At 44.3% G+C, this 25,013-nt stretch overlaps 1 protein-coding gene across 1 annotated transcript; it reads left to right on the forward strand.

The window, feature by feature from the left end:
• The first annotated feature begins 841 nt into the window (after positions 1-841).
• On the forward strand, positions 842-24,745 carry LOC141192330 (uncharacterized). Its single transcript, XM_073661835.1, has 8 exons — positions 842-909; positions 2,715-2,853; positions 18,788-18,943; positions 19,073-19,252; positions 19,336-19,459; positions 19,543-19,640; positions 19,837-19,927; positions 22,962-24,745. The coding sequence occupies exons 3-8, from the start codon at positions 18,860-18,862 to the stop codon at positions 23,993-23,995; spliced, it is 1,611 nt and encodes a 536-aa protein (XP_073517936.1). The 5' UTR covers positions 842-909; positions 2,715-2,853; positions 18,788-18,859; the 3' UTR covers positions 23,996-24,745.
• The last annotated feature ends 268 nt before the right edge of the window (positions 24,746-25,013 follow it).

The following is a 25,013-nucleotide window of genomic DNA, read 5'->3' on the forward strand; positions in this document are numbered from 1 at the left end:
TCGTACACACGCGGCTCCGCTCCGTACACCTCGTACACACGCGGCTCCGCTCCGTACACCTCGTACACACGCGGCTCCGCTCCGTACACCTCGTACACACGCGGCTCCGCTCCGTACACCTCGTACACACGCGGCTCCGCTCCGTACACCTCGTACAAACACGGCTCTTCTCCGTACACCTCGTACACGCGCGGCTCCGCTCCGTACACCTCGTTCACACGCTGCTCCGCTCCGTACACCTCGTATACACACGCGGCTCCGCTCCGTACACCTCGTACACACGCGGCTCCGCTCCGTACACCTCGTACACACGCGGCTCTGCTCCGTACACCTCGTACACACGCGGCTCTGCTCCGTACACCTCGTACACACGCGGCTCTGCTCCGTACACCTCGTACACACGCGACTCTGCTCCGTACACCTCGTACACACGCGGCTCTGCACCATACACCTCGTACACGCGCGGCTCTGCTCCGTACACCTCGTACACACGCGGCTCAGCTCCGTACACCTCGTACACACGGCTCCGCTCCGTACACCTCGTACACACACGGCTCCGCTCCGTACACCTCGTACACACACGGCTCTGCTCCGTACACCTCGTACACACACGGCTCCGCTCCGTACACCTCGTACACACGCGGCTCCGCTCCGTACACCTCGTACACACACGGCTCTGCTCCGTACACCTCGTACACACGCGGCTCTGCTACATCCACACTGTAAACCCCTCCTGACCCCACACATAAACTTCAGCTCATCCAGCACCATGACAACCAGCACAGCAGAGTCCTGCATCCACTGAGGCCCCTGATCATGTGACCCCTGACTCCTCCCCTCCTGTGACCTCATCACAGCTCCTGTGCGCACAGAGCAGCCATATATGTGGTGGCGGCTCTGCAGGTGGAGGTATGTGGAGACCCCATTACTGGGCGCAGGGGGCATTAACCCCTTCAGCACGGAGACTCTTTTGGGGTCTTGTGTTGCCCCTTTATAAGAATCATAAGGTTTTTGTTCTGTTTCCTGTAATAGATACATATGACCCAACTATGGAGGCAGGAAGGGAGGAAACGTATTGTTCTCATAGTACAGGGTCCCTTTACTGGCCCCACAGTGTAATGCCCCCATTATACCCCTTATGCAGGATGTATGATGACCCCACACAGTGTAATGCCCCCATTATGCCCCTTATGTAGTATGTATGATGCCCCCACACAGTGTAATGCCCCCATTATGCTCCTTATGCAGTATGTATGATGCCCCCCACAGTGTAATGCCCCCATTATGCCCCTTATGCAGGATGTATGATGCCCCCACACAGTGTAATGCCCCCATTATGCCCCTTATGCAGGATGTATGATGCCCCCCACAGTGTAATGCCCCCATTATGCCCCTTATGCAGTATGTATGATGCCCCTTATGCAGGATGTATGATGCCCCACACAGTGTAATGCCCCCATTATGCCCCTTATGCAGGATATATGATGCCCCCACACAGTGTAATGCCCCCATTATGCCCCTTATGCAGGATGTATGATGCCCCCACACAGTGTAATGCCCCCATTATGCCCCTTATGCAGGATGTATGATGCCCCCACACAGTGTAATGCCCCCATTATGCCCCTTATGCAGGATGTATGATGCCCCCCACAGTGTAATGCCCCTTATACAGGATGTATGATGCCCCCACACAGTGTAATGCCCCCATTATGCCCCTTATGCAGGATGTATGATGCCCCCCACAGTGTAATGCCCCCATTATGCCCCTTATGCAGTATGTATGATGCCCCTTATGCAGGATGTATGATGCCCCACACAGTGTAATGCCCCCATTATGCCCCTTATGCAGGATATATGATGCCCCCACACAGTGTAATGCCCCCATTATGCCCCTTATGCAGGATGTATGATGCCCCACACAGTGTAATGCCCCCATTATGCCCCTTATGCAGGATGTATGATGCCCCCACACAGTGTAATGCCCCCATTATGCCCCTTATGCAGGATGTATGATGCCCCCACACAGTGTAATGCCCCCATTATGCCCCTTATGCAGGATATATGATGCCCCCACACAGTGTAATGCCCCCATTATGCCCCTTATGCAGGATGTATGATGCCCCACACAGTGTAATGCCCCCGTTATGCCCCTTATGCAGGATGTATGATGCCCCCACACAGTGTAATGCCCCCATTATGCCCCTTATGCAGGATATATGATGCCCCCACACAGTGTAATGCCCCCATTATGCCCCTTATGCAGTATGTATGATGCACCCACACAGTGTAATGCCCCCATTATGCCCCTTATGAAGGATGTATGATGCCCCACACAGTGTAATGCCCCCATTATGCCCCTTATGCAGTATGTATGATTGCCCCCATTATGCCCCTTATGCAGTATGTATGATACCCCCACAGTATAATGTTCCCCCAGTACCACCTGAGGTCTTGCAGTTGGAATAATCCCTCTGGAGTTGGTTTTCCCTTTGCTTGCTCCCCTACATGTAGACTCTCGAGCATGTATACACTCATGTAGGGGAGCAGGCCTTACTAGATATCGAGGCTTTGTACAGTAATATACCGCATGATGATGGTATCAGAGGAGTAAGACATTTCTTGAAATCGAGATCAATAGAGTGTAGCAGACATAATGACTTCATGGAGGATCTTCTAAAATTCGCTATTACTCATAACTTCTTTCTTTTTGACAGGAAGTACTTCCTCCAGCTCAGGGGTACTGCGATGGGAAGCCTCTGTGCCCCTCATATGCTATCCTATCCCTGGCTGGACTGGTGGGAGGAAACCACAATATTCAGGGATGATCATAAGTGATGGCATCCATATATTGGGGTATGGTACAAATATATTGACTACTTTTTTATCATCTGGTCAGGGACGAGTGAACAATCTTTTGAATTTGTCAGGGAATTCCACATCAATAGAGTGGGCCTAAGATTTATATCAGAGATTAATTATTACCAGTTTCCTTTCCTGGATGTACTAATCAAGAAAGATTGCAATGGGACCCTATGGACACTCAACTGCCATAAACCTTCAAGCACTAATAAACTATTGAAGTGGGATAGCCACCACCCCATCCCCATAAAAAGAGTTATACCCAAGGGCCAATTTTTATGGTTGAGAGGGTACTGCTCTAATGTCACAGATTTTAATATACAGGCAATAGACCTGAACATCAGATTCAGGGAAAAGGGTACTCATGGTACATTTTGGATTCCGCATCATCGTTTGCAGAAAAATGGGAGAGACAGACACTCCTCCATACCTAACCAAGAGACCAAGAAAAACTTATGACAATCAGAGTCACTGTATCTTTCATATCTTCAGAAAACACTGGGATATACTTGTGGCTGACCCGGACCTGAGGGTGCTGTGGGATCTACTCCCACAATAACTTTCAGAAAGGGTGGGTCAATTAGGGACCATTTAGTGCATAGTTTCTATCAAGGAAATATTGAGAAAGTATTAACAATTTCTCTCTGTCCCTGAAACCCCTCTTCATCCCTCCCTTATCCACCATTTGTCACCAGAGGAGAGCTGACACTCCAGGCAGCTGTTGGTATGCAAATAATAGTACAAGAAGCTCTTCTACTTAACATACGAATGCATCTCCTCTTAGCACAGACCTGGGATAGATTGACAACTTCCAGCATAGGGGCAGAGATGGAAGGAAAGAGGAAATGGCTTCTTTTAGGCTCAAAAGGGGTTTAACAAAGACTGCAGGATTTTCGGAGTCGAAACGAAATATGGAATAACTAAAGTTCCATAATTCTGATAATCATGGGACCTATATTTTTAGTGACAGGGTCAGCTAGGGAACGATATGGATATTTTCCTGTCTCTGTAGGTCCCTCTGGGGGCTGTGGCGCAAAGTCCCAAAATAACAGATCGCAGCTATACCGTGTGAGGTCTCTGGACAAAGGTAAAATCACAACGGAAATTTTTTTTATCACTTTCGTGCCTCTTCGATCAAGCCACGATAAGTTATCACGAAAAAAACTGATATCTAATAAAGATATGAAGGCTGGAGACCAGGCCCCGTTTTGTCATCCCAGGGGGTGTGTGTGTCTTTCCCTTCAGCAGCATAAAAGAATCTGCTGAGGTTGGAGTAGTATTCATTGCGGGAGTATATATTTATTATAGCAACGGATCCTGAATCATCTCAGCGATCGTTATAGTAAGTCTTCTTTAATCCTGTTTATTATGTGTAACTGCTTATGTATTGTATTGTCCCCTTTTGTAAAATCTTGTATATTTTTCATAACACTGCCTCCCTTTTGGATTAAATTATAAAATTTAATAGTTCTGTTTCTTTTGTGCTGTAATTGTTCCCTCCCACGAAGCCATACGCTACCAGAAAGCAGGCGTCCGCCCAGGCCTGTATTATATTTCAAATCTGGATGGTGGTGGCAGTGAATAATATTAATTGGGCTATTTTGAAGCTGACAGTGACCGTGCGGGGGCATGTTCCATGCGTTGGAATCCGGAGGTGTGATGCCATACGCTCACTGGTCGCTTGCCGATACCTACGTAGTGGGTAGTCGGGATCGTGAGCTCGCCACTCCCTGACGAAATCCGGACAGAGTGACGGCAACGGTGAGATATTGTGTGATCTCCCCGGTGTTGTTTCTGCGGAACCCTGACAAATTGGAGGCAAGCGGTGGGATATTACAGAACATCAATGGCTGGATTGAGCAATCATTCCTGTCACTGAAAACTTACACGGTTCTTGCAAGAATACTGTGCAGATTTTTAAGAAATCAGAGTCAGTGTTTTAATATTTTTTTTATTTGGGACATTACTGTACGTATACGCTGTTGCATCCCCTCCCCTTCTCTTGTTTTTCTGTCCTATCTTTTATTTGGCAATGATGGCTACAGGTGAAGAGCCCAGGTATCACCAACAGTCAAAGGACACTCTCACTGCTCTCTATGAGCTGAGACAGATTGACCCCACAGGCAAGACCAGGCAGCAAATGATTGCTGAACTGTTGCAAGGTGCTGCCGAGTCCGTCTGACAGCAGAGCTCGGATTATGGGGCGACCAGCCAAGGCCCGGATGGTGCTGCTGCAGGGGTCCCACCTATGATTGCCAGCCAGACCCGCAGCCAGGCTAGTGTGGACCCCCACCTGCAGATGGCCTTGGAGCCGGCCAAAGCTGACCGAGAGGCTGCTGAGCAACAGGCCCAAGCTGACCGAGAGGCTGCTGAGCGACAGGCCGAGGCTGAGAGAGCTGAGCAACAGGCCCAAGCTGATCGAGAAGCTGCTGAGCAAAAGTGGCAAGTTGAGAAGCGGTACCAGCTGGAGTTAGCCCAAATCCAGCTGCCGAAATCCACCGCATCGGGCAATGAGCCCGGCAACACCAACTGCTTTTAACCCCTTCCTGAGCATTTTCCTGCAATGGAAGACTATTAGGCCGTCAAGCAGGCCAGGATAAAAAAAGTACCAGCTGACTCCTGAAGTTTACCGGAAAAAGTTCAGAGCCCTCCAACGTTGACCACATGACAGCTACAGTGATGTGGTGGATGGGCTCAGGACCAATTTTGAGCAGTGGGTCCAAGGACTGTCACCACCTTCGAGGACCTGAAGGATCTCTGATGATGAAGGACCAATTTCTTCGTCTTTGCCCAGTGGAAGTTCGACAGTTTGTGCTTGACCGGGAGCCAAAGGAGGCTGCCAAAGCAGCCCAGATCGCAGATGCCTATGAGGCCAACCACACACCAGAGGTGCGGAAGTCAGCCGCCGCCAGCTGGAAAGGGGGTAAGCCCACAACCACCCCCCAGTGTTCCAGCCAGCTGGCCCTCAGCGGGTTCTGCCCCATCTTCTAGCACCTGGCCTGCATTTGACTCCCTTAAGTGTTATGTTTGTGACCAAACGGGTCACACAAGCCTTGTCTGCCTGGAGAGGCAGAAGATGAACACCACACCTGAGGCCCCAGGACCTACTGCAGCCATTCTTTTTGTGGGTGGGGCGGTTGGCAGGGCCCGGGAAAATGTACAACCTGTTACTGTGGGCAACACCGTTACTGTTGGTCTTAAGAACACTGGCGCAGAATGTACCCTCATCCGCCCTGAGTTTGTGTTACCAGAGGAACTCATTCCTGGGAAGACCCTGACTGTCACTGGGTTTGGGGGTGTTTGCTGTCCCATACCGATGGCCCAAGTTTTTCTGGACTGGGGTGCGGGGAGGGGGTTAAGAGAAGTGGGGGTGTTGGAGATTCTCCCCACTAATGTGCTATTGGGAACTGATCTGGGACGGTTGGTTGCCCGATACATCCCTGACCACCCTCCCAGATCTGATATGTCATGTAATGCCACTGTCAATAATGTCAGTCATGCATAATAAAAATGTATGTTGTGTTAAAGGGAATTCAGCCACCTCACCCTGTGGGGTGATGCTGCTGAGGATCCCCTAAAGCGAGCCAGCATAAGTGCTATGGGCAAGGGGAGCAGGCATGGACACCAGGAAGCAGGTTGTTCCATGCGGGTGACCTGTGTCACGCCAGATAGTGACATGGTCAATGGTAGCTGCCCATGACTAGCACAGCTCCAGAGGTGATGAACAGGGATGGGGAGAAACATGGGGATCATAGGGAAAGTGATTCCGTGCCGCTGACCAGTGTCATGACGGACTGTGACATGGCCGGTCGTAGCTCCCCCCTAGTGAGCATGGCTCCTAAGGTAAAAATAATGACAGGAAGGGTAGGCCCCACAACCGGGCAAGGTAAAAGAAAGGTGTGTCCCCCTGTCTGTCAGGAGTATGGGAGGAAGGTACCCATAGCCTGTTAGAGGTGTGGGGAAAATGTTCCCCGAACCGGTCAGGGTGATCGGAAAGCTAGATCTCCATTCAGTCAGAGTGGGGGGCAAGTTGGGTCAACGGCTTGTCGGATCAGCTGTAAAGGTGGGCCAGGAGGTGGGCTTAAAGGGGCGATCTGTAAATCAGCCCCTACACCACCTCAAAGAGACAGAGAGGTCAGAGAAATATTGATAAAGTATTAACAATTTCTCTCTGTCTCTGAAACCCCTTTTCACTCCTCCCTTATCCATCATTTGTCACCAGAGGACAGCTGACACTCCACGCAGCTGTCGGTATGCAAATAACAGTACAAGAAGCTCAATAGTCTATTCTACTTAACATACAAATGCATCTCCTCTTAGCACAGACCTGGGATTGATTGACACCTTCCAGCATAGGGGCAGAGATGGAAGGAAAGAAGAAATGGCTCGTTTAGGCTCAAAAGGGGTTTAACAAAGACTGCAGGATCTTCGGAGCCAAAACGAAATATGGAATAGCTAAAGTTCCATAATTCTGATAATGATGGGACCCATATTTTTAGTGACATGGTAAGCTAGGGAACGATATGAATATTTTCCTGTCACTGTAGGCCCCTCTGGGGGGCTCTGGCGCAAAAGTCCCAAAATAAATGTGGTCTCTGGAGAAAGGTAAAATCATAACGGAAAAAATGGTATCACATTCGGGCCTCTATGATCAACCCATAATAAGTTATCACAAAAACCAGATATCTAATAAAGATATGAAGGCTGGAGACCAGCCCCGTGATGTCATCCCAGGGGGTGTGTGGGCTGGTCTCTCCCTTCAGCATAAAAGAATCTGCTGAGGTTGGAGTAGTAATCATTGTGGGAATATATATTTTTTCTAGCAACGGATCCTGCTCTATAACAGTCAAATCAAGCGGAGTGTCTCCCCTCAACCTATATTGAATCATCTCAGCGATCGTTATAGTAAGTCTTCTTTAATCCTGTTTATTTTGTGTAACTGCTTATGTATTGTATTGTCCACTTTTGTAAAATCTTGTATATTTTTCTTAATTCTGCCTCCCTTTTGGATTAAATATAAAATGTAATAATTCTGTTTCTTTTGTGCTGCAATTGTTCCCTCCCCCTAAGCCATACACTACCAGAATGCAGGCGTCCGCCCAGGCCTGTAATATATTTCAAATCTGGATGGTGGTGGCTGCGAATAATATTAATTGGGCTATTGTGAAGCTGACGGTGACCGTACAGGGACGTAGACACACATTCTATGCGTTGGAATCTGGAGTTGTGACGCCATACGCTCACTGGTCGCTTGCCGATACCTACGTAGTGGGTAGTCGGGATCGTGTGCTCGCCACTCCGACTATATCCGGACAGAGTGACGGCAATGGTGAGATATTGTGTGATCTCCACGGTGTCGTCACTGCGGAACCCTGACAGTTTCTATAAAAAACCTGCACCCAAGGGGACTTGGCTAGATAGAGGAATCTATGGTTTCTTTAGATTTGGAGAACATTGTCCATTTAATTGGATGAGACAATATAAATTTTTCTTTGGTTAAAATCTTTTTCCAGTGGGATTATTCCAACTGTTAGTCCTCAGGACTAGTATATATGGTCACATGCACCTGCCCCCTAGATTATGTAGGCAAGATCAATAGGGAGTCTAGGAGGAGGGTAGGGGACCATTTGGGCAGTGTACGCCATGGTTGGGACACCCTATTAGCGAGACACATGAACAGTGTACATTGAGATCAAACTGGAGACATCTCCTTTTGTATCATTGAGATGGTTAAACCCAATGTGAGAGGAGGGGATCACAATAGATATCTCCTCAAAAAAGAAAGTGAGTGGATTGTTAGACTGGATTCACTGGCCCCTAAGGGACTCAATGAGCAAATTTCTTATGCCTGTTTTGTGTGAATGCAGCCCCATTCTGGATTATATTTTTGGATTGTATACTCTAACCATTGCTACTCAGTTCCCTGTGAATGGGGTTCACATATTGTTGTACTTCATCGAGATATCTGAGCTTCTATATCAGAATTATTACTTATCAATTATTCCACTATTTTGTAATTAACAAGTGTGGTGATCCGTGTGTATCTCTAATTGTGCAATAGAGGTCAAATTTGACCATTTAGGAAAATACTGTGGGCCATCATCCCATATCTTATGTAGTGATAAAGTATATCTTCATGCTTATTGCATGATGGGATGTGCAATACTTGTTTTTAGTCTCCCATGACGCTGATCTCAGAGATAGAAAAATCCTATGTTGGTGGAATGCAATCCAAAACCATTATACGCTCTGGTGTGGAACGCATGCTTCCGGACATGCGCATTCGCAGATAGGAGACCGTGATGCACTCCGGCGTGGAACGCACATGTCCGGGCACGTTTGTGCTTTCTGCCCGCCTGTGTCCGTTGTTTTGTGCTGAATTGTGGGGAGTATTTGAGAATTTATTTTTGTTCCATCTGTCTTTAGTTGATCTCACTCATACATCAGATAAGTCCTCAGAGAATTATAATTAGAGGAACCCATGGACACATTAGGATTTGTGAAGCTGACCTCCGCTCTTCTCTATTTTCTTTGAATTTATTGTGTGACCTGTATTTCAAAACAGTAGCTCTTGGTTTGTTTCATTTCCATGTGTAAATTGAATTTGACTCGTAGTCTTTGATATCTCTTTCAAACTTAGTTTTTTTGATCTGAGATCCATCCTCCAGACTTTGTAAATTCTTTTGCATATTTTGAGTTTTGTATCCAAAAAGGCTTCTAAACTAGGCGGAAAACTTTCACCTATTTTTTTTCAAGAAACAAATATCAAACGCAATGTAACTTGGTTATCCGTGGTTAGGTTTTTTTTTTATTTAGATTGTGAGCCCTATCCTGGTATGCATGGCACCCCTCATCCCTATCCTGGTATGCATGGCACCCCTCATCCCTATCCTGGTATGCATGGCACCCCTCATCCCTATCCTGGTATGCATGGCACCCCTCATCCCTATCCTGGCATGCATGGCACCCCTCATCCCTATCCTGGTATGCATGGCACCCCTCATCCCTATCCTGGCATGCATGGCACCCCTCATCCCTATCCTGGTATGCATGGCACCCCTCATCCCTATCCTGGCATGCATGGCACCCCTCATCCCTATCCTGGCATGCATGGCACCCCTCATCCCTATCCTGGCATGCATGGCACCCCTCATCCCTATCCTGGTATGCATGGCACCCCTCATCCTTATCCTGGTATGCATGGCACCCCTCATCCTTATCCTGCTATGCATGGCACCCCTCATCCTTACCCTGGTATGCATGGCACCACTCATCCTTACCCTGGTATGTATTGCCCCCTCATTCTTATCCTAGTATGCATGGTCCCCCTAATCCCCATCAGGCTGCACATAAAAAAATAAATAGTCCTACTCACCTTTCTTCTCTCTCCTCCAGCGCTGCATCTGTCTGCCCGCACTGATCTCTACATATGAGCCGCCCATGACGTCACTGCCATGCGCGGCTCACAAGGAGAGATCAGCTGCCGGAAGTCACTGCTCCCCACGCTGGGACTGTGTGCATGGGGAGCAGTGACTTCATGCTCCTTAATAGCCGGCACACAGCATAGCCGCAGTGCGGCTCCTGCTGCTGCCGGGCTATCGCGTGTGCCCGCTGTTAAAGGGCATGAATATTCACCCCCTCCCAACGCCCATGGGCGTAGAGAGGGGGTGAATATTCATACCCTTTAATAGCGGGCGCACAGGATTGCCCGGCAGCAGCAGGAGCCGCGCTGCTGATACACTGTGTACCGCTTCCCCCAGCACAGTATATACACACATATATATATATATATATATATATATATATATAATATATATAATATATATACACCCCCCCAGCAACATTTGGACTAGAAGACGACACCCCCATTTTCCTCCAATTTTGGAGGAAAAAAGTGCGTCTTATAGTCCGAAAAATACGGTATATATATAATATATGTGTGTGTGTATATACAGTACAGACCAAAAGTTTGGACACGCCTTGTCATTTAAAGATTTTTCTGTATTTTCATTACTATGAAAATTGTACATTCACACTAAAGACATCAAAACTATGAATTAACACATGTGGAATTATATACTTAACAAAAAAGTGTGAAACAACTGAAAATATGTCTTATATTCTAGGTTCTTCAAAGTAGCCACCTTTTGCTTTGATGACTGCTTTGCACACTCTTGGCATTCTCTTGATGAGCTTCAAGAGGTAGTCACCGGAAATGGTTTTCACTTCACAGGTGTGCCCTGTCAGGTTTAATAAGTGGGATTTCTTGCCTTATTAATGGGGTTGGGACCATCAGTTGTGTTGTGCAGAAGTCTGGTGGATACACAGCTGATAGTCCTACTGAATAGACTGTTAGAATTTGTATTATGGCAAGAAAAAACCAGCTAAGTAAAGAAAAACGAGTGGCCATCATTACTTTAAGAAATGAAGGTCAGTCAGTCCAAAAAATTTGGAAAACTTTGAAAGTGTCCCCAAGTGCAGTTGCAAAAACCATCAAGCCCTACAAAGAAACTGGCTCACATGAGTACCGCCCCAGGAAAGGAAGACCGAGAGTAACCTCTGCTTCTCAGGATAAGTTTATCCGAGTCACCAGCCTCAGAAATTGCAGGTTAACAGCTGCTCAGGTTAGAGACCAGGTCAATGCCACGCAGAGTTCTAGCAGCAGACACATCTCTTCAACAACTGTTAAGAGGAGACTTTGTGCACCAGGCCTTCATGGTAAAATAGCTGCTAGGAAATCACTGCTAAGGACAGGCAACAAGCAGAAGAGACTTTTTTTTGGGCTAAAGAACACAAGGAATGGACATTAGACCAGTGGAAATCTGTGCTTTGGTCTGATGAGTCCAAATTTGAGATCTTTGGTTCCAACCACCGTGTTGTTGTGCGACGCCGAAAAGGTGAACGGATGGACTCTACATGCCTGGTTCCCACCGTGAAGCATGGAGTAGGAGGTGTGATAGTGTGGGGGTGCTTTGCTGGTGACACTGTTGGGGATTTATTCAAAATTGAAGGCATACTGAACCAGCATGGCTACCACAGCATCTTGCAGCGGCATGCTATTCCATCTGGTTTGCATTTAGTTGAACCATCATTTATTTTTCAACAGGACAGTGACCCCAAACACACCTTCAGGCTGTGTAAGGGCTATTTGACCAAGAGGGAGAGTGATGGGGTGCTACGCCAGATGACCTGGCCTCCATAGTCACCAGACCTGGACCCAATCGAGATGGTCTGGGGTGAGCTGGACCGCAGAGTGAAGGCAAAAGGGCCAACAAGTGCTAAGCATTTCTGGGAACTCCTTCAAGATTGTTGGAAGACCATTTCCAGTGACTACCTCTTGAAGCTCATCAAGAGAATGCCAAGAGTGTGCAAAGCAGTCATCAAAGCAAAAGGTGACTACTTTGAAGAACCTAGAATATAAGACATATTTTCAGTTGTTTCACACTTTTTTGTTAAGTATATAATTCCACATGTGTTAATTCATAGTTTTGATGCCTTCAGTGTGAATGTACAATTTTCAGTCAAGAAAATACAGAAAAATCTTTAAATGAGAAGGTGTGTCCAAACTTTTGGTCTGTACTGTAGGTTTCCATATGTTACATGAAATACGCCCCCAAAAAATAAAATTGGGGATGGAGGTACTGTGGGAACATTATACAGAGTGTGGGTGGATGGCGGTACTAGGGGAACAGTATACTGTGTGTGGGGGCCAAGAAAGGGGCACTGTACTATGAGATCAATACATGATTCCTTCACAAAAACACCCTAAATATAACATTTTTAAAACAACCCTACAATTTGTGAATCTTCAGGGTAAATCGCTATATAACCATTTGATTAGAGCTGATACTATTACGCTAAAGTGTCTAAACAGACTTTCTTTCAAATCCATAAAGGGGCACTTTTCCGTGTCTGTCATGCCAGAACTGTTGGAGCATTATTAGAGGTGATAGTTTTCCCACCAATTAGAAGGGACACCTGTGGATATTGGTGGTTTTTACCTGCTACATTTCTGGTGTGATTTACTCAGTAAAGTTCCCTTGTGTTACAGGGGTTGTCCATTACTTTATATGATCCCCCAATGTATTCCCCTAGGGCCCATAAGTGTTTCTCTAAATACCTTGTGGTGCCTTTTCTGCCTGTGAGCGGCGCTATCACTGGCCGCTCACAGGCATCACGTGACCCCCGGCTGCAGCCGGCTCGGACATCCGCTGATGTCACGTCAAGTTCCGGCTGCAGCCGCTGTTACTCACTTCTGCGTTCCACGGTGGATGCTTGGCTGTGGGCGGGGTTACCCAGCACGTCACACCCAGCATCCACCGCTCGGTCTCCCTCTCCTCATTCACTGGGAAAGCGCGCGGTGGATGCTGGGTGTGACGCGCGGGGTAACTTTGCCCACAGCCCAGCATCCACTGCGGGGAGCGCGTCACTGATGTCACGCCTCACTTGACGTGACATCAGTGACGGGCCACGTGATGCCTCTGAGCGGCCAGCGATAGCGCCGCTCAGAGGCAGAAAAGGCACAGCAAGGTATTTGCAAAAACATTTCTGGGCCCCGGGGGGATACTTTGGGGGGGTCCATATAAAGTAGTGGACAAATTCTTTAAAGTGGACATTGGACAAACGTCACATTCAATTACAATCAGACTGAAGAAACATCACTCCTCTATTCTTCTCTATGAGTCTAGGATGAAATCCACTGCTTCCACTGCAAGAAAAAGAATGAAGAAGAGCAGAAGTTTGGTGAGACCACCGTGGCCAGACATTTCTCGGAGATGGTGATAAAAGTTCTGATCTCCGATGGTCGGTGTTAGAAGAAACCCCCGCAGCGGATTCACAATCACAACGCTGTAAACTTCTACTGAGACGTGTTCTGGATTTACTCCCTGGAATCACTTTCTCCCAAAGGGTTAAATGACGTCTGTAACTTCATGGTCTTTCTATGAAGCTTCTTCTCTGAACTTTATTCCTCTGTTGTCTGTCGGGGAGTTGTTTTCTAAAAAAATATTTTTGGGTGTTTTCTTTCTTTTAGTTTACTGGGTTAGTAATGGGGGTGCCTGATAGACGCTTCTCTATTACTAACTCTAGGGATTGATGGCAGCTGAGAATACACAGCTGACATAAACCCCAAAAATATTACCCCAGTTGCCAACATACCAGGGCAATTAGGAAGAGGCGGGAAAAGTGTCAAAATTTGTCGCATCTAATGTGATTTGCCAATTCTGGGGCTGCTGTGGACTGGTATTTTTAGGCTGGAAGGGGCCAATATTCATGGACCTTCCCAGCAGGATAATATCAGCCCCAAGCTGTCTGCTTTACCTTAGCCGGTTATCAAAAATAGGGGGGGGGGGGTACTCCACGTCATTTTTTTTAAATTCATTATTTATTTAATAGGTTTAACCCCTTCATGACCGGAGCATTTTACGTTTTTGAGTTTTCGTTTTTTGCTCCCCTTCTTCCCAGAGCCTTAGCCTTTTTATTTTTCAGTCAATATGGCCATGTGAGGGCTTATTTTTTGCGGGACGAGTTGTACATTTAAATACCATTACTAGTTTTACCATATTGTGTACTGGAAAATGGGAAAAAAATTCCAAGTGCGGTGAAATTGCATAAAAAAATGCAATTCCACAGTTGTTTTTTTTTTTTCTTCTTTCCACGTTCACTGGATGCTAAAACTGACCTGCCATTACTATTCTCCAGGTCATTACGAGTTCGTAGACACCAAACATAGGTTCTTTTTTATTTAAGTGGTGAAAAAAATTCCAAAGTTTGCTAAAAAAAAAAAAAAAAAAGGAGCCATTTTCCGAGACCCGTAGCGTCTCCATTTATCGGGATCTGGGGCTGGGTGAGGGCTTATTTTTTGCGCGCCGAACTGATGTTTTTATTGATAGCATTTTGGGGTAGATCCAATGTTTTGATCGTCCTTTATTGCATTTTATTGCAATGTTGCGGCGACCAAAAAAATGTAATTCTGTTGTTTGGAATTTTTTTCTCTTTACGCCATTTACCGATAGGATTAATTCTTTTTTTATATTGATAGATCGGGCGATTCTGAATGCGGCGACACTAAATATGTGTATGTGGGGTTTAGTTTTTATTATTTTATTTTGAATGAGGCAAAAGGGGGGTGATTTAAACTTTTATATTTTTTAAAAAAAATTATATTTTTTAAAACATTTTTTTTCACTTTTTGCATGCTTCTTCAGTCTCTATAGGAGACTAGAAGCAGCAACTGTCCGATCGCCTCTGCTACATAGAGGTGATGAGCAGATCACCTCTATGTAGCAGAAATGCTCCTGTGCTATGAGCGCCGACCACTAGGTGGGGCTCATAGCGATTAGCACATGACAACCACTGGGGTCTGCTGCAGACCCAGGGTTGTCATGCCCACCCATCAGTGACCTGCGATCTTGCGACGGGGTCACCGATGGGCGGGGTAAGTGATGTGCTTCCGGCGCGACGCTGTTAATGAGATTGACAGCAGTATTTAACTAGTTAACAGTCGTGGGTGGATCGCGATTCCACCCGCGGCTGTTGCGGGCACATGTCAGCTGTAATAATCAGCTGACATGTGCCCGGTTCAGTGCCCCCGCTGAACCCGGCCTTTCCGATGTGGTGAGTACTATTACTGACCATGTCGGAAAGGGGTTAAAAAAGGTGAAATACACCCTTTAGTGCCCATTGGAAGGCAACTATGTTAATAAAACCAAAACATTTGAAGAAAACCTAACGGGACAACAATTTGCAATACACAATGTCATCGATTGTAACACTATAGGGGTCACCTACTTAATAGAGTGTATAGAGAGTTAACTACAATATGTGGGATGGACTTCAGATCCGCTAAAAAAATGTATTAGAAGACATTTATCTGACGCAATCAATCCCACAACATTAAACCTGTCTGTGGTTTCAAGACACTTTTCACAAAAACATAAAGGGGATATCAGATCCTTCAGATATCAAGAATAGAAAAGATTTATAAACCATTAAGAGGTGGAGATGTGAAAAGAAAAATCTTAAATAGAAAGTCATATTGGATATTTAAATTACACACTAGAGCCCCACAGGGAATGAACATCAGACAGGATTAATATTACAGTGCAATTAATTATATTTGTCTTTGATTTCCAGTGATTTTATTGAATGTCTCATGCATGAGTTGTATTTGTGTATTATCTTTTACTTCCATACAATACAGGGTTAAATTGTCTGAGAAGTGCTCAGTAATCAATGGACACCCAGGAAAGGGAAGGATATAAAAGTATCACAGAGACTCACATGTTGCAAATCAGGAATAAGCATTGGTTTGGTGTGTGGGCACTTGGTGGTATGCCATCACAACAGTTTTTATTAATTCACAATAATTCAGTTTTAAACCACTCTCATTAGTGCGATCATACAACACAGAAGCCTCTGATTGCTCAGGTGATGCACTGTACTACTGTAGTGCCGTGTATTATCACTGCCTGTCAGTGTAATACTAACGGCCCCATACACATGAGATAATTGTTGGCTGAACGGTCATTTGGCAGACGGTTATCTCTCCAGACTCCCCCAAACACACAAATATTCCAGCTTTCCTGTGATCTGTATGAGAGTCGCCTCCAGACTCCTCTAGACTCTGCCCTGACATTATCTGTTGGGAGGCCCCCAAATACATTATATAGTTTACCAAACCCCTCGAAATCAGTGATATCATGCAGCTTTAGTCTAATATGTGTCTGGGGGCGTTAAAAGGTAACTTATGGAACGTTGCCTCTGCCCGGCCTAATAGACTTTCATACATTGCAGGCCCAGACACCATTATTAGGCATTTAAGTATAGTAGGAACTAGGCAGCCCCATACTATCGAGTACTTGGGGGAGGAAGGGCATTCAGCCGAACTCTGTCAAACCTTCTTAGATGCCATGTTTGCTTTTTGCAGGAGCAAGTGGTTAAACTGCCAGGGATTTATTGCAGCCGCAACTGTGCCAGCCTTGCGGTGTACATCTATGTTCTGGTGCCCAAAAGAATTCATATAAGAACAAAAACAAATGTTTAACTTGTTAAAAAATGACAATGTGTCTTCTGCTTTTTCATGTTATTTTTTTTTACAAGAATTGTTGGTGCCAATTTTCTTTGAAACATTTTAATATCTGCTTTTTTTCAGTTTTTTTTGTAATATAGGAAAGTCTAAGGCCAGAAGTAAACCCCATAATACACTATACATGTAGACTTCAGTATCAAATCATTTCTGTCCGAGGTGTTTGTGCAAACAAAACAGCTTTTATAAAAGCCTCAAACTTCTGTGTGTGAATCAGACATGAGATCTAACTTGATAGAAGATTACAGTCTGGGGAAGACTGGAAACATTCATATAGACGGCCAGTGGTGCAGTAGTCAGTGACTGTCTCTTGCCAAATATGGTTTTTGAGCCGTAGTAGTACATGTTGCCTCATCATGAAGTAGTTATTTCTCATGTTACTTGTCATGAATATCTCCTGCAGTATTGTTAATGCCAATTCCAGTGTCGGAAAATGAGACGAGAATTAGCGTTATGGAAGGTGAGTGTGAGGAACTCACAAAGAGACGACACTGGGGAGATCACACAATCTCTCACCTGTGCCGTCACTCTGTCAAGATATGTGTATATTCCCCTGTACGGTCACTGTCAGCTTCACGATAACCCAATTATTATTATTCGCTGCCACCACCGTCCAGATTTTAAATATAATACAGGCCTGGTCGGACGCCTGCGTTCTGGTATATGGCTTCAGGGGAGGGAACGATTACAGAAAAAAAGAAACAGGACTATTACATTTTATATTTACTCCAAAAGGAAGGCCGTGTTATGAAAAATATACAAGAATTTTAAAAGGTGGACAATACAGTACAGAATATACAGTTACACAATATAAACAGGATTAAAGAAGACTTGTGTACTAGACAGATCGCAGACACAATTCTGTTTAGCTGGAGGGGGCGCCCCACTTATTGATTTGACTGTTATCGTACAAGATCCATTTATTATAGTCTCTATACCCCCTGGCAATGAATACTCATCCATCCTCCGTGGATTCTTTTATGCCTAAGTGGAGACCTGCCCACACAGCACCTGGGATGACATTACGTGGGCTGGTCTCCAGTCTCCATATTTTTATTAGAATATCTGGCTTTTGCGATAACTTATCGTTGGTTGATCGCAGAAACCCGTAAGTAATACCATTTTTTCCGTTATGAATTTACCTTCCTTTAGAGACCACACATGACATAGTTGCGGTCTGTTATTTTGTTACTTTTGCACCCCAGCTACCAATAGGGGCTCACAGCTGCGAAAAAATAAGCATATTGTTCCTTGGCTGACTCTACCACTAAAAATATGGTTCCCATTATTAGCAGAGCTATGGAACTTCCAACATTCCATATTTCATATCAGCTCCGGACATCCTGGAGTTTGTGTTAAACACCTTTGAAGCCTAAATGAGTTTTCCTTCAAACTGCCCCTGCTGGAAGGTGTCCGTCTATCCCATGTCTGTGCTAAGAGGAGATGCATTCGTATGTTAAGTGGGTCAGTAGCACCTTTTGTGCTGCATTTGTCTACAAGTGACTTCTGCTGTGTGTGTTAAATTGCATGGAAACAGTTGGCCCAAATGGTGGATAAAGGAGGGGTGAGAGGGAAATGGGGTTTGGGAGAAATTGTTAATATCTTCTCAATATTTCCCTGACTGTGGGTCTATGAGAAACTTATTCCGCTGCAGACTCCGAGAAAGAAATTGCTTGTTGTCTGTGGCCTAAAATATATAGGTTTTATTACTAGGTGTAAAGAAAAAACTAAATACTGTAAAATAATAAATCTCCTCTTATGTTTCCCCTCGTTATCTCCAATAGTTGTATTATTACACAGGATTTTTATAATGTTCCATCGGCTTATCTTCTTCTCATTCAGGTCTCTACAATACCGGATCCTCTCAGTGAAGATCTTCTATATAACAAAATTTTCCTGATTTACCCATCAAAGATGGATATGGACAGGGACAAGATGGAGAAGGTGGAGAGGATATTACACCTCACCCTGGAGATCCTCTTCCGGCTTACTGGAGAGGTGAGAGTTTCTGATGACGTCACATTATATCATTTTTATCTATGGGAATAACAGATGAACAGAACTGGAGAGGTGAGGACTCTGGAAATGTCTGTAGTGAGATTTATTAATGTGTCTCTCCATAACCAGGATTACACAGTAGTGAAGAAGACCTCTAGTGAGCGCTGTCAGGACCCTGTGTCTGAGGGATGGGAAAGACCCCTGAGCCCAATCAAAGGGCCTCCACTTCATCCTCTCATACATAAGGACATCAATGACCAGAAGATCCTAGAACTCACCTACAAGATGATTGAGCTGCTGACTGGAAAGGTGACACTGCTGGGAATGCTGGGATATTATACAGTAACGCTATGAAGGGATCGGGGAGATGACGATATCATTGTATTTGTTAGGTTCCTATAAGGTGTCAGGATTTCGCTGTCTATTTCTCCATGGAGGAGTGGGAGTATTTAGAAAGACACAAAGATCTGTACAAGGACATCATGATGGAGGTTCCCCAGCCCCTCACATCACCAGGTAATAGACAGGACTAAATACACACGGCCTATAATTATCTGTATGTAAAGAATGAATTCAGTCCCTGTATGTGTTTCCTCCAGATCTATCCAGTAAGAGGACAACACCAGAGAGATGTCCCCGTCCTCTTCTTCCACAGGACTGTAAACAAGAAGATCCCAATGTTCCTCAGGATCATCAGGTAGATGGAGAGAAGGTGTCATGAGATTTCCCCTATGATGTGTAGACGGCTGTAAAGGTCTTGTGTTCAGTCTTGTTTTATCCACCAGTATTATGTTTTATACTTGTGTAATGAGAACGGTGGAGATGACAGGATTAGAGCTGATCATAGATGTGACTTCTCCATCTGTCTTTGACTTTTATAATATTTGTTTCAGGGTGAAGATCTGATCCATATTAATACTACAGAGACATATGTGAGGGGTGATGAGCGGTGTAAAGAGGAGATTCCTACATATGACTACCCAGGTGAGTAGTAACCACTGAATACAGAGAAGTCACAGATTCTTCTCAGTCACCGGCTGTGGCTGCTTTATCGGTGGTGTAGTCCGGCAATATCACAATCGTGTGATCACCATTTTGCCGCTCTACCACAACATTCTCCTCCGTTCAAAAATATTCAATTTACTTTGGGAAATTGTAAAAGCCATTTTCTATAGAACTTACAATCTGGAGGATCCACCTACCCCCTGGGATTACAAGACGCTGACTGTTACCTGCCCAGATCTGTAAACTATAAAGCCAAATGACAGCGTACGTAGAATGTGCTGACAAGTGAGAAAATCACTTGAAGAAAAATATTATGATGGACCTGTAAGAGAAAGCGGTAATGATGGTGTTGGCTTCCTAGATCCCTGATATCTTATTGGATGAATCTACCTTCTCTCCCTTCCGTGCTGCTGAATGTGCTCATATGGTCCCTACAAGACCAGGTCCAGTCTTTCTGGCCAAACTTTACTTTTATGATCTACAACATTAAATGTGCAGTGAGGGCCAAGTGTGAATTTCTGTACAATAATAGCAGAGTTTCCCTTTATCTAAACTTTAACATTTATTTTAAATCTAACTTCAAACAGGATTGTGATAACCTAGACAAAAAAACTACACCTGTGCCATGATATATCTCTAAGCTGTGCGTGGCTGATGGCTGTAATATACATTTATTCCCGCCTGCAGGAGATGTGTTGGCTCAAGCCCTGGTTTCATGGATTCACTCCATGTCATAAATTCCATTATGTTTTCAATCCTAAGGAATTCAGATTACTGCACAATCTCTCCTGAAATGGGCGTGCTAATACTTTCTCTACTCTCCTGGTCAGGACTCATAGTTGCTCCAATAGTCCACCATAAATGAGTGTAACTCCAGTTTAGTGCTGGATTTCTCCCCTCATACATACTTTGTTGTTGGGGATGTTACATGTTTAGATATTCTTTTTTTTTTTACAAGTTCATTCTGTACGATAGTTTCATTATGGTGGGATCGGCCGGCCTCACTTCTGTGAGTCTGTAACTCCCTGGTAGTCTTTCAAAAAGATCTCCATTGCCTCTTCCAGATGCCCGAGATCTAAATTTAAGACACCTCAGCTCTGCAGTATTATAAAAAGTTCTCTTTCAATGTGTAATATTTCTTCTTGACACTCATCTGACAAAAAATATTGTCCCTTACGATAGTTTAGATTGCCAAGAGCCCCCGAGCCCCATACTGTAATTACCACAGAGAGGTTTCACCACTAGTTACTCATTTTTTCTCTAATTTTCCTCTTTATTGTCTAATCACAGTTTTTGACTTCAGTAGTTAGTGCCCAAAATACCCTGATGTAACCTCTTCCCGCAGCCAGTTTTGTGTTCCTATCTGGACCCATTTTTCAAATCTGACGTGTGTCACTTTATATGGTGATAACTCTGGAATTCTTCACAAAAGATAATAGAAAACAAATGGACCTTACAAATTATTTTCCAACTTCTCTTGAATCTGACAATACCCTATATACGGTTGTACACTACTGTCTGGGCACATGGCAGGTTAAGAAGGTAAGGAGCGCCATTTGGCTATTAGGAATGTAGATGTTGCTGGAATAGTTTGCAGACACAATGTATTGGGGGCACTGTTCATGGTCACCTGGAAGATCAAAAGATGGCCACCACGAACAGGCTTGGCACTATCTACCCCATTTACAGATTTCATAAATTACTTTGCTCATCGCCGTTTAACCCCTCTACATAGATCTGGACTTACACAGAGACCCCTAGGCTTGGACCACGGTGTTACCTGCTGTTCTGTGGAGTGAGATGGGAAGAAGAATAGTCAGATAGCCGGGTCAGATCCAAGAGGGCTGAGAAAATACAAAATCAGAAGACACAAGAGTAGTCAGTAAACGGGCTGAGATCACAACAGAAAACAAATACACAAGCCGGGAGCTGAGCACAGAGGACTGAACCAGAGGAGAACAAGGCTGTATCTGGCAGCTTCCGGCAATATGCTTCCAGCTTTAGTAGGGTGTGGTGTTTTCCAATTGGCTGAAGTAGATTACTTCAGCTGGACTGCTCACACACCCATATTGCCAGACAGGATGGTTCAACAGGTCACAGGCACCCGAATCCTAATGGCTGGACAGAGCCTGCGCCGCCCAGAGCTTCTGGTTCTGATGTCCCTTTCATCACCAGCGTCGCCTGCAGTATGAATAAGGCGGCTCCTGGTGACAGAAGCAGACATTGCAGGAGCAGATCCCAGAGGAGATGGTATACACCTTTTGCCGAAGCCCTAATATAACAAAATGTCAGAAAACCAGAGCAGTAAAAATCCCCATAAAGTGACTTCATTTTGGAAATTATAACCCTCAGTGAATTAAGCTATAGGAGTAGTGACTATTTTGACTCCACAGTCACTTTCCAGAAATTAGCACGCAGTGGATGATGGAGAAAGAAAATAGCAAATATACCATTTTATTACCCAACACATAGTGCCCAGATTGTGCTCCAGGAGACACACATCATCAATTAAGTGGGTTCTTCTCACTATAGTAATGCCAAATACATGGAGGCTAAATATGGTTTGGACACACTGCAAGGCTCAGAAGGGGGGAGATTTGACTTTGGGAGAGCGGATATTGCTGGATTGGTTTATGAAAGCCATGTTGCTTTTCAAGAGCCTATGAGCCACTAATAATGTGGAAACCTCTGTTTTTCCACTGACAGATGATGGACCTGAGTGGGGACTTGTTTTTTTGTGAGATGAGTAGAAGTTTTTATTGGTATTATTTTCGCCTACATAACATTGGTGGCTTTTTATTCCATATTTGGGAGGGAGAATGAAAAAACAGTTGAACACCACGCTCTACTGGTTCATCCTATGAGGTTTTCTATTAGACAGTCATTGTCCTGGTGAATAATTACATTTTTTTTATATAACTTGCCTTTTTTACAGACAGTTTAAGTAGAAATGTTCAAAAATATAAAATTCAAGGATTTTTTATTAAAAAATAATTGGTTTTCTTCTTGGCAGATGACTGTACCAGGAGATCAGAGGGACAGCTGACATCTTCAATTTTTAAATCAGATGATTTTGAGATCCCACAGGATACAACTGGAGTGAATGCCATTACTCCAGATATACCATCATCCCTTCACAGCAAAGATCTGTCATCTGATCCTTTGAAACAGGTCCTGTCTTCTGATTCATTACTGACTACTAAGGAAAATCAAAGTCACAAAATAAGCATTAAAAAACAATCTGCTCCTAAAGCAAAGAAGCCATTTTCACATTCAGAATATACAAATAGTTTTCCCCTCAAAAAGTCTTTTCTTAAACATCAAAAAATTCACACAGCGGAGAATAGATTTTCTTGTTCCAAGTGTGGGAGATGTTTCAATCAGAAATCAGATCTTGTAAGGCACCAGAGAACTCACACAGGAGAGAAGCCATTTTCCTGTTCAGAATGTGGAAAATGTTTTACAGAGAAATCAACTCTTATCGCACATCAGAGAACTCACACAGGGGAGAAGCCTTTTTCATGTCCAGATTGTGGGAAATGTTTTGTTCAGAAATCACATCTTAATATACATCAGAGAACTCACACAGGGGAGAAACATTTTTCATGTTCAGAATGTGGGAAATATTTTACAAAGAAATCAACTCTTATCGCACATCAGAGAACTCACACAGGGGAGAAGCCTTTTTCATGTTCAGAATGTGGGAAATGTTTTACAGAAAAATCAACTCTTATCACACATCAGAGAACTCACACAGGGGAGAAGCCATTTTCATGTTCAGAATGTGGGAAATGTTTTGCAAAAAAATCAAATCTTATCAAACATCAGAGAACTCACACAGGGGAGAAGCCTTTTTCATGTTCAGATTGTGGGAAATGTTTTGCACAGAAATCACATCTTAATATGCATCAGAGAACTCACACAGGAGAGAAGCCATTTTCCTGTTCAGAATGTGGGAAATGTTTTACAGAGAAATCAAATCTTATCGCACATCAGAGAACTCACATAATGGAGAAGCCATTTTCCTGTTCAGAATGTGGGAAATAGTTTACAGAGAAATAAAATCTTATCGCACATCAGAGAACTCACACAAGGGAGAAACCTTTTTCATGTTCAGAATGTGGGAAATATTTTACAGTGAAATCAACTCTTATCGCACATCAGAGAACTCACACAGGGGAAAAGCCTTTTTCATGTTCAGAATGTGGAAAATGTTTTAACCAGAAATCAGATTTTGTTAAGAACCAGAGAGCCCACACAGGGAAGAAGCCTTTTTTATGTTCAGATTGTGGGAAATGTTTTGTACAGAAATCACATTTTAATATGCATCAGAGAACTCACACAGGGGAGAAGCCATTTTCATGTTCAGAATGTGGGAAATGTTTTGCAAAGAAATCAAATCTTGTCAAACATCAGAGAACTCACACAGGGGAGAAGCCTTTTTCATGTTCAAAATGTGGGAAATGTTTTAACCAGAAAGCGTATCTTGATAACCACCGGAGAACCCACATAGGGGAGAATGCCGCAACTACACCCAACAAGTCTCTGTACTGACTAACAAGGCCCTAGCTGCACAACTAAAAATGCCACCACGGACCTACCGTATTTTTCGGACTATAAGACGCACCCAGGTTTTAGAGGTGGAAAATAGGGAAAAAAAATAGAATGTCCTTCAGCTTCTATGGCATGCTGAGAGTTATATGAACCAGAGAGACCATAGGTATTTTCAAAACCCCAAAGTAACATAATCAAAACACCATATGTTAGACTAAATAAGATCAATGCTTTATTTATATATTTTTTAAAAAAATATAACACATAGGTATAAATAAGGTGTGAAAGGACATAACATGGGCATGTGAGGCAGCAGGGGGTAGATAGAGACACAGCTGGTATCAAATTCACATTGGACCTATTATAGGTCACATAGTCCACCCCATACAATCCATAAGTCACAAACAATGTGTGCAGAAAAAATTATAGAAAACGTTATAATGACATAGATTAAGTGACCTGTAACAAGTCACAGTATAGACAACCATCAGAAGTTTTTTTAGCAACACAT

This window comes from Phyllobates terribilis, unplaced genomic scaffold (assembly GCF_046119375.1).
Source record: "Phyllobates terribilis strain yellow unplaced genomic scaffold, ASM4611937v1 Scaffold_60__1_contigs__length_8166268, whole genome shotgun sequence".
Taxonomy (NCBI): domain Eukaryota; kingdom Metazoa; phylum Chordata; class Amphibia; order Anura; family Dendrobatidae; genus Phyllobates; species Phyllobates terribilis.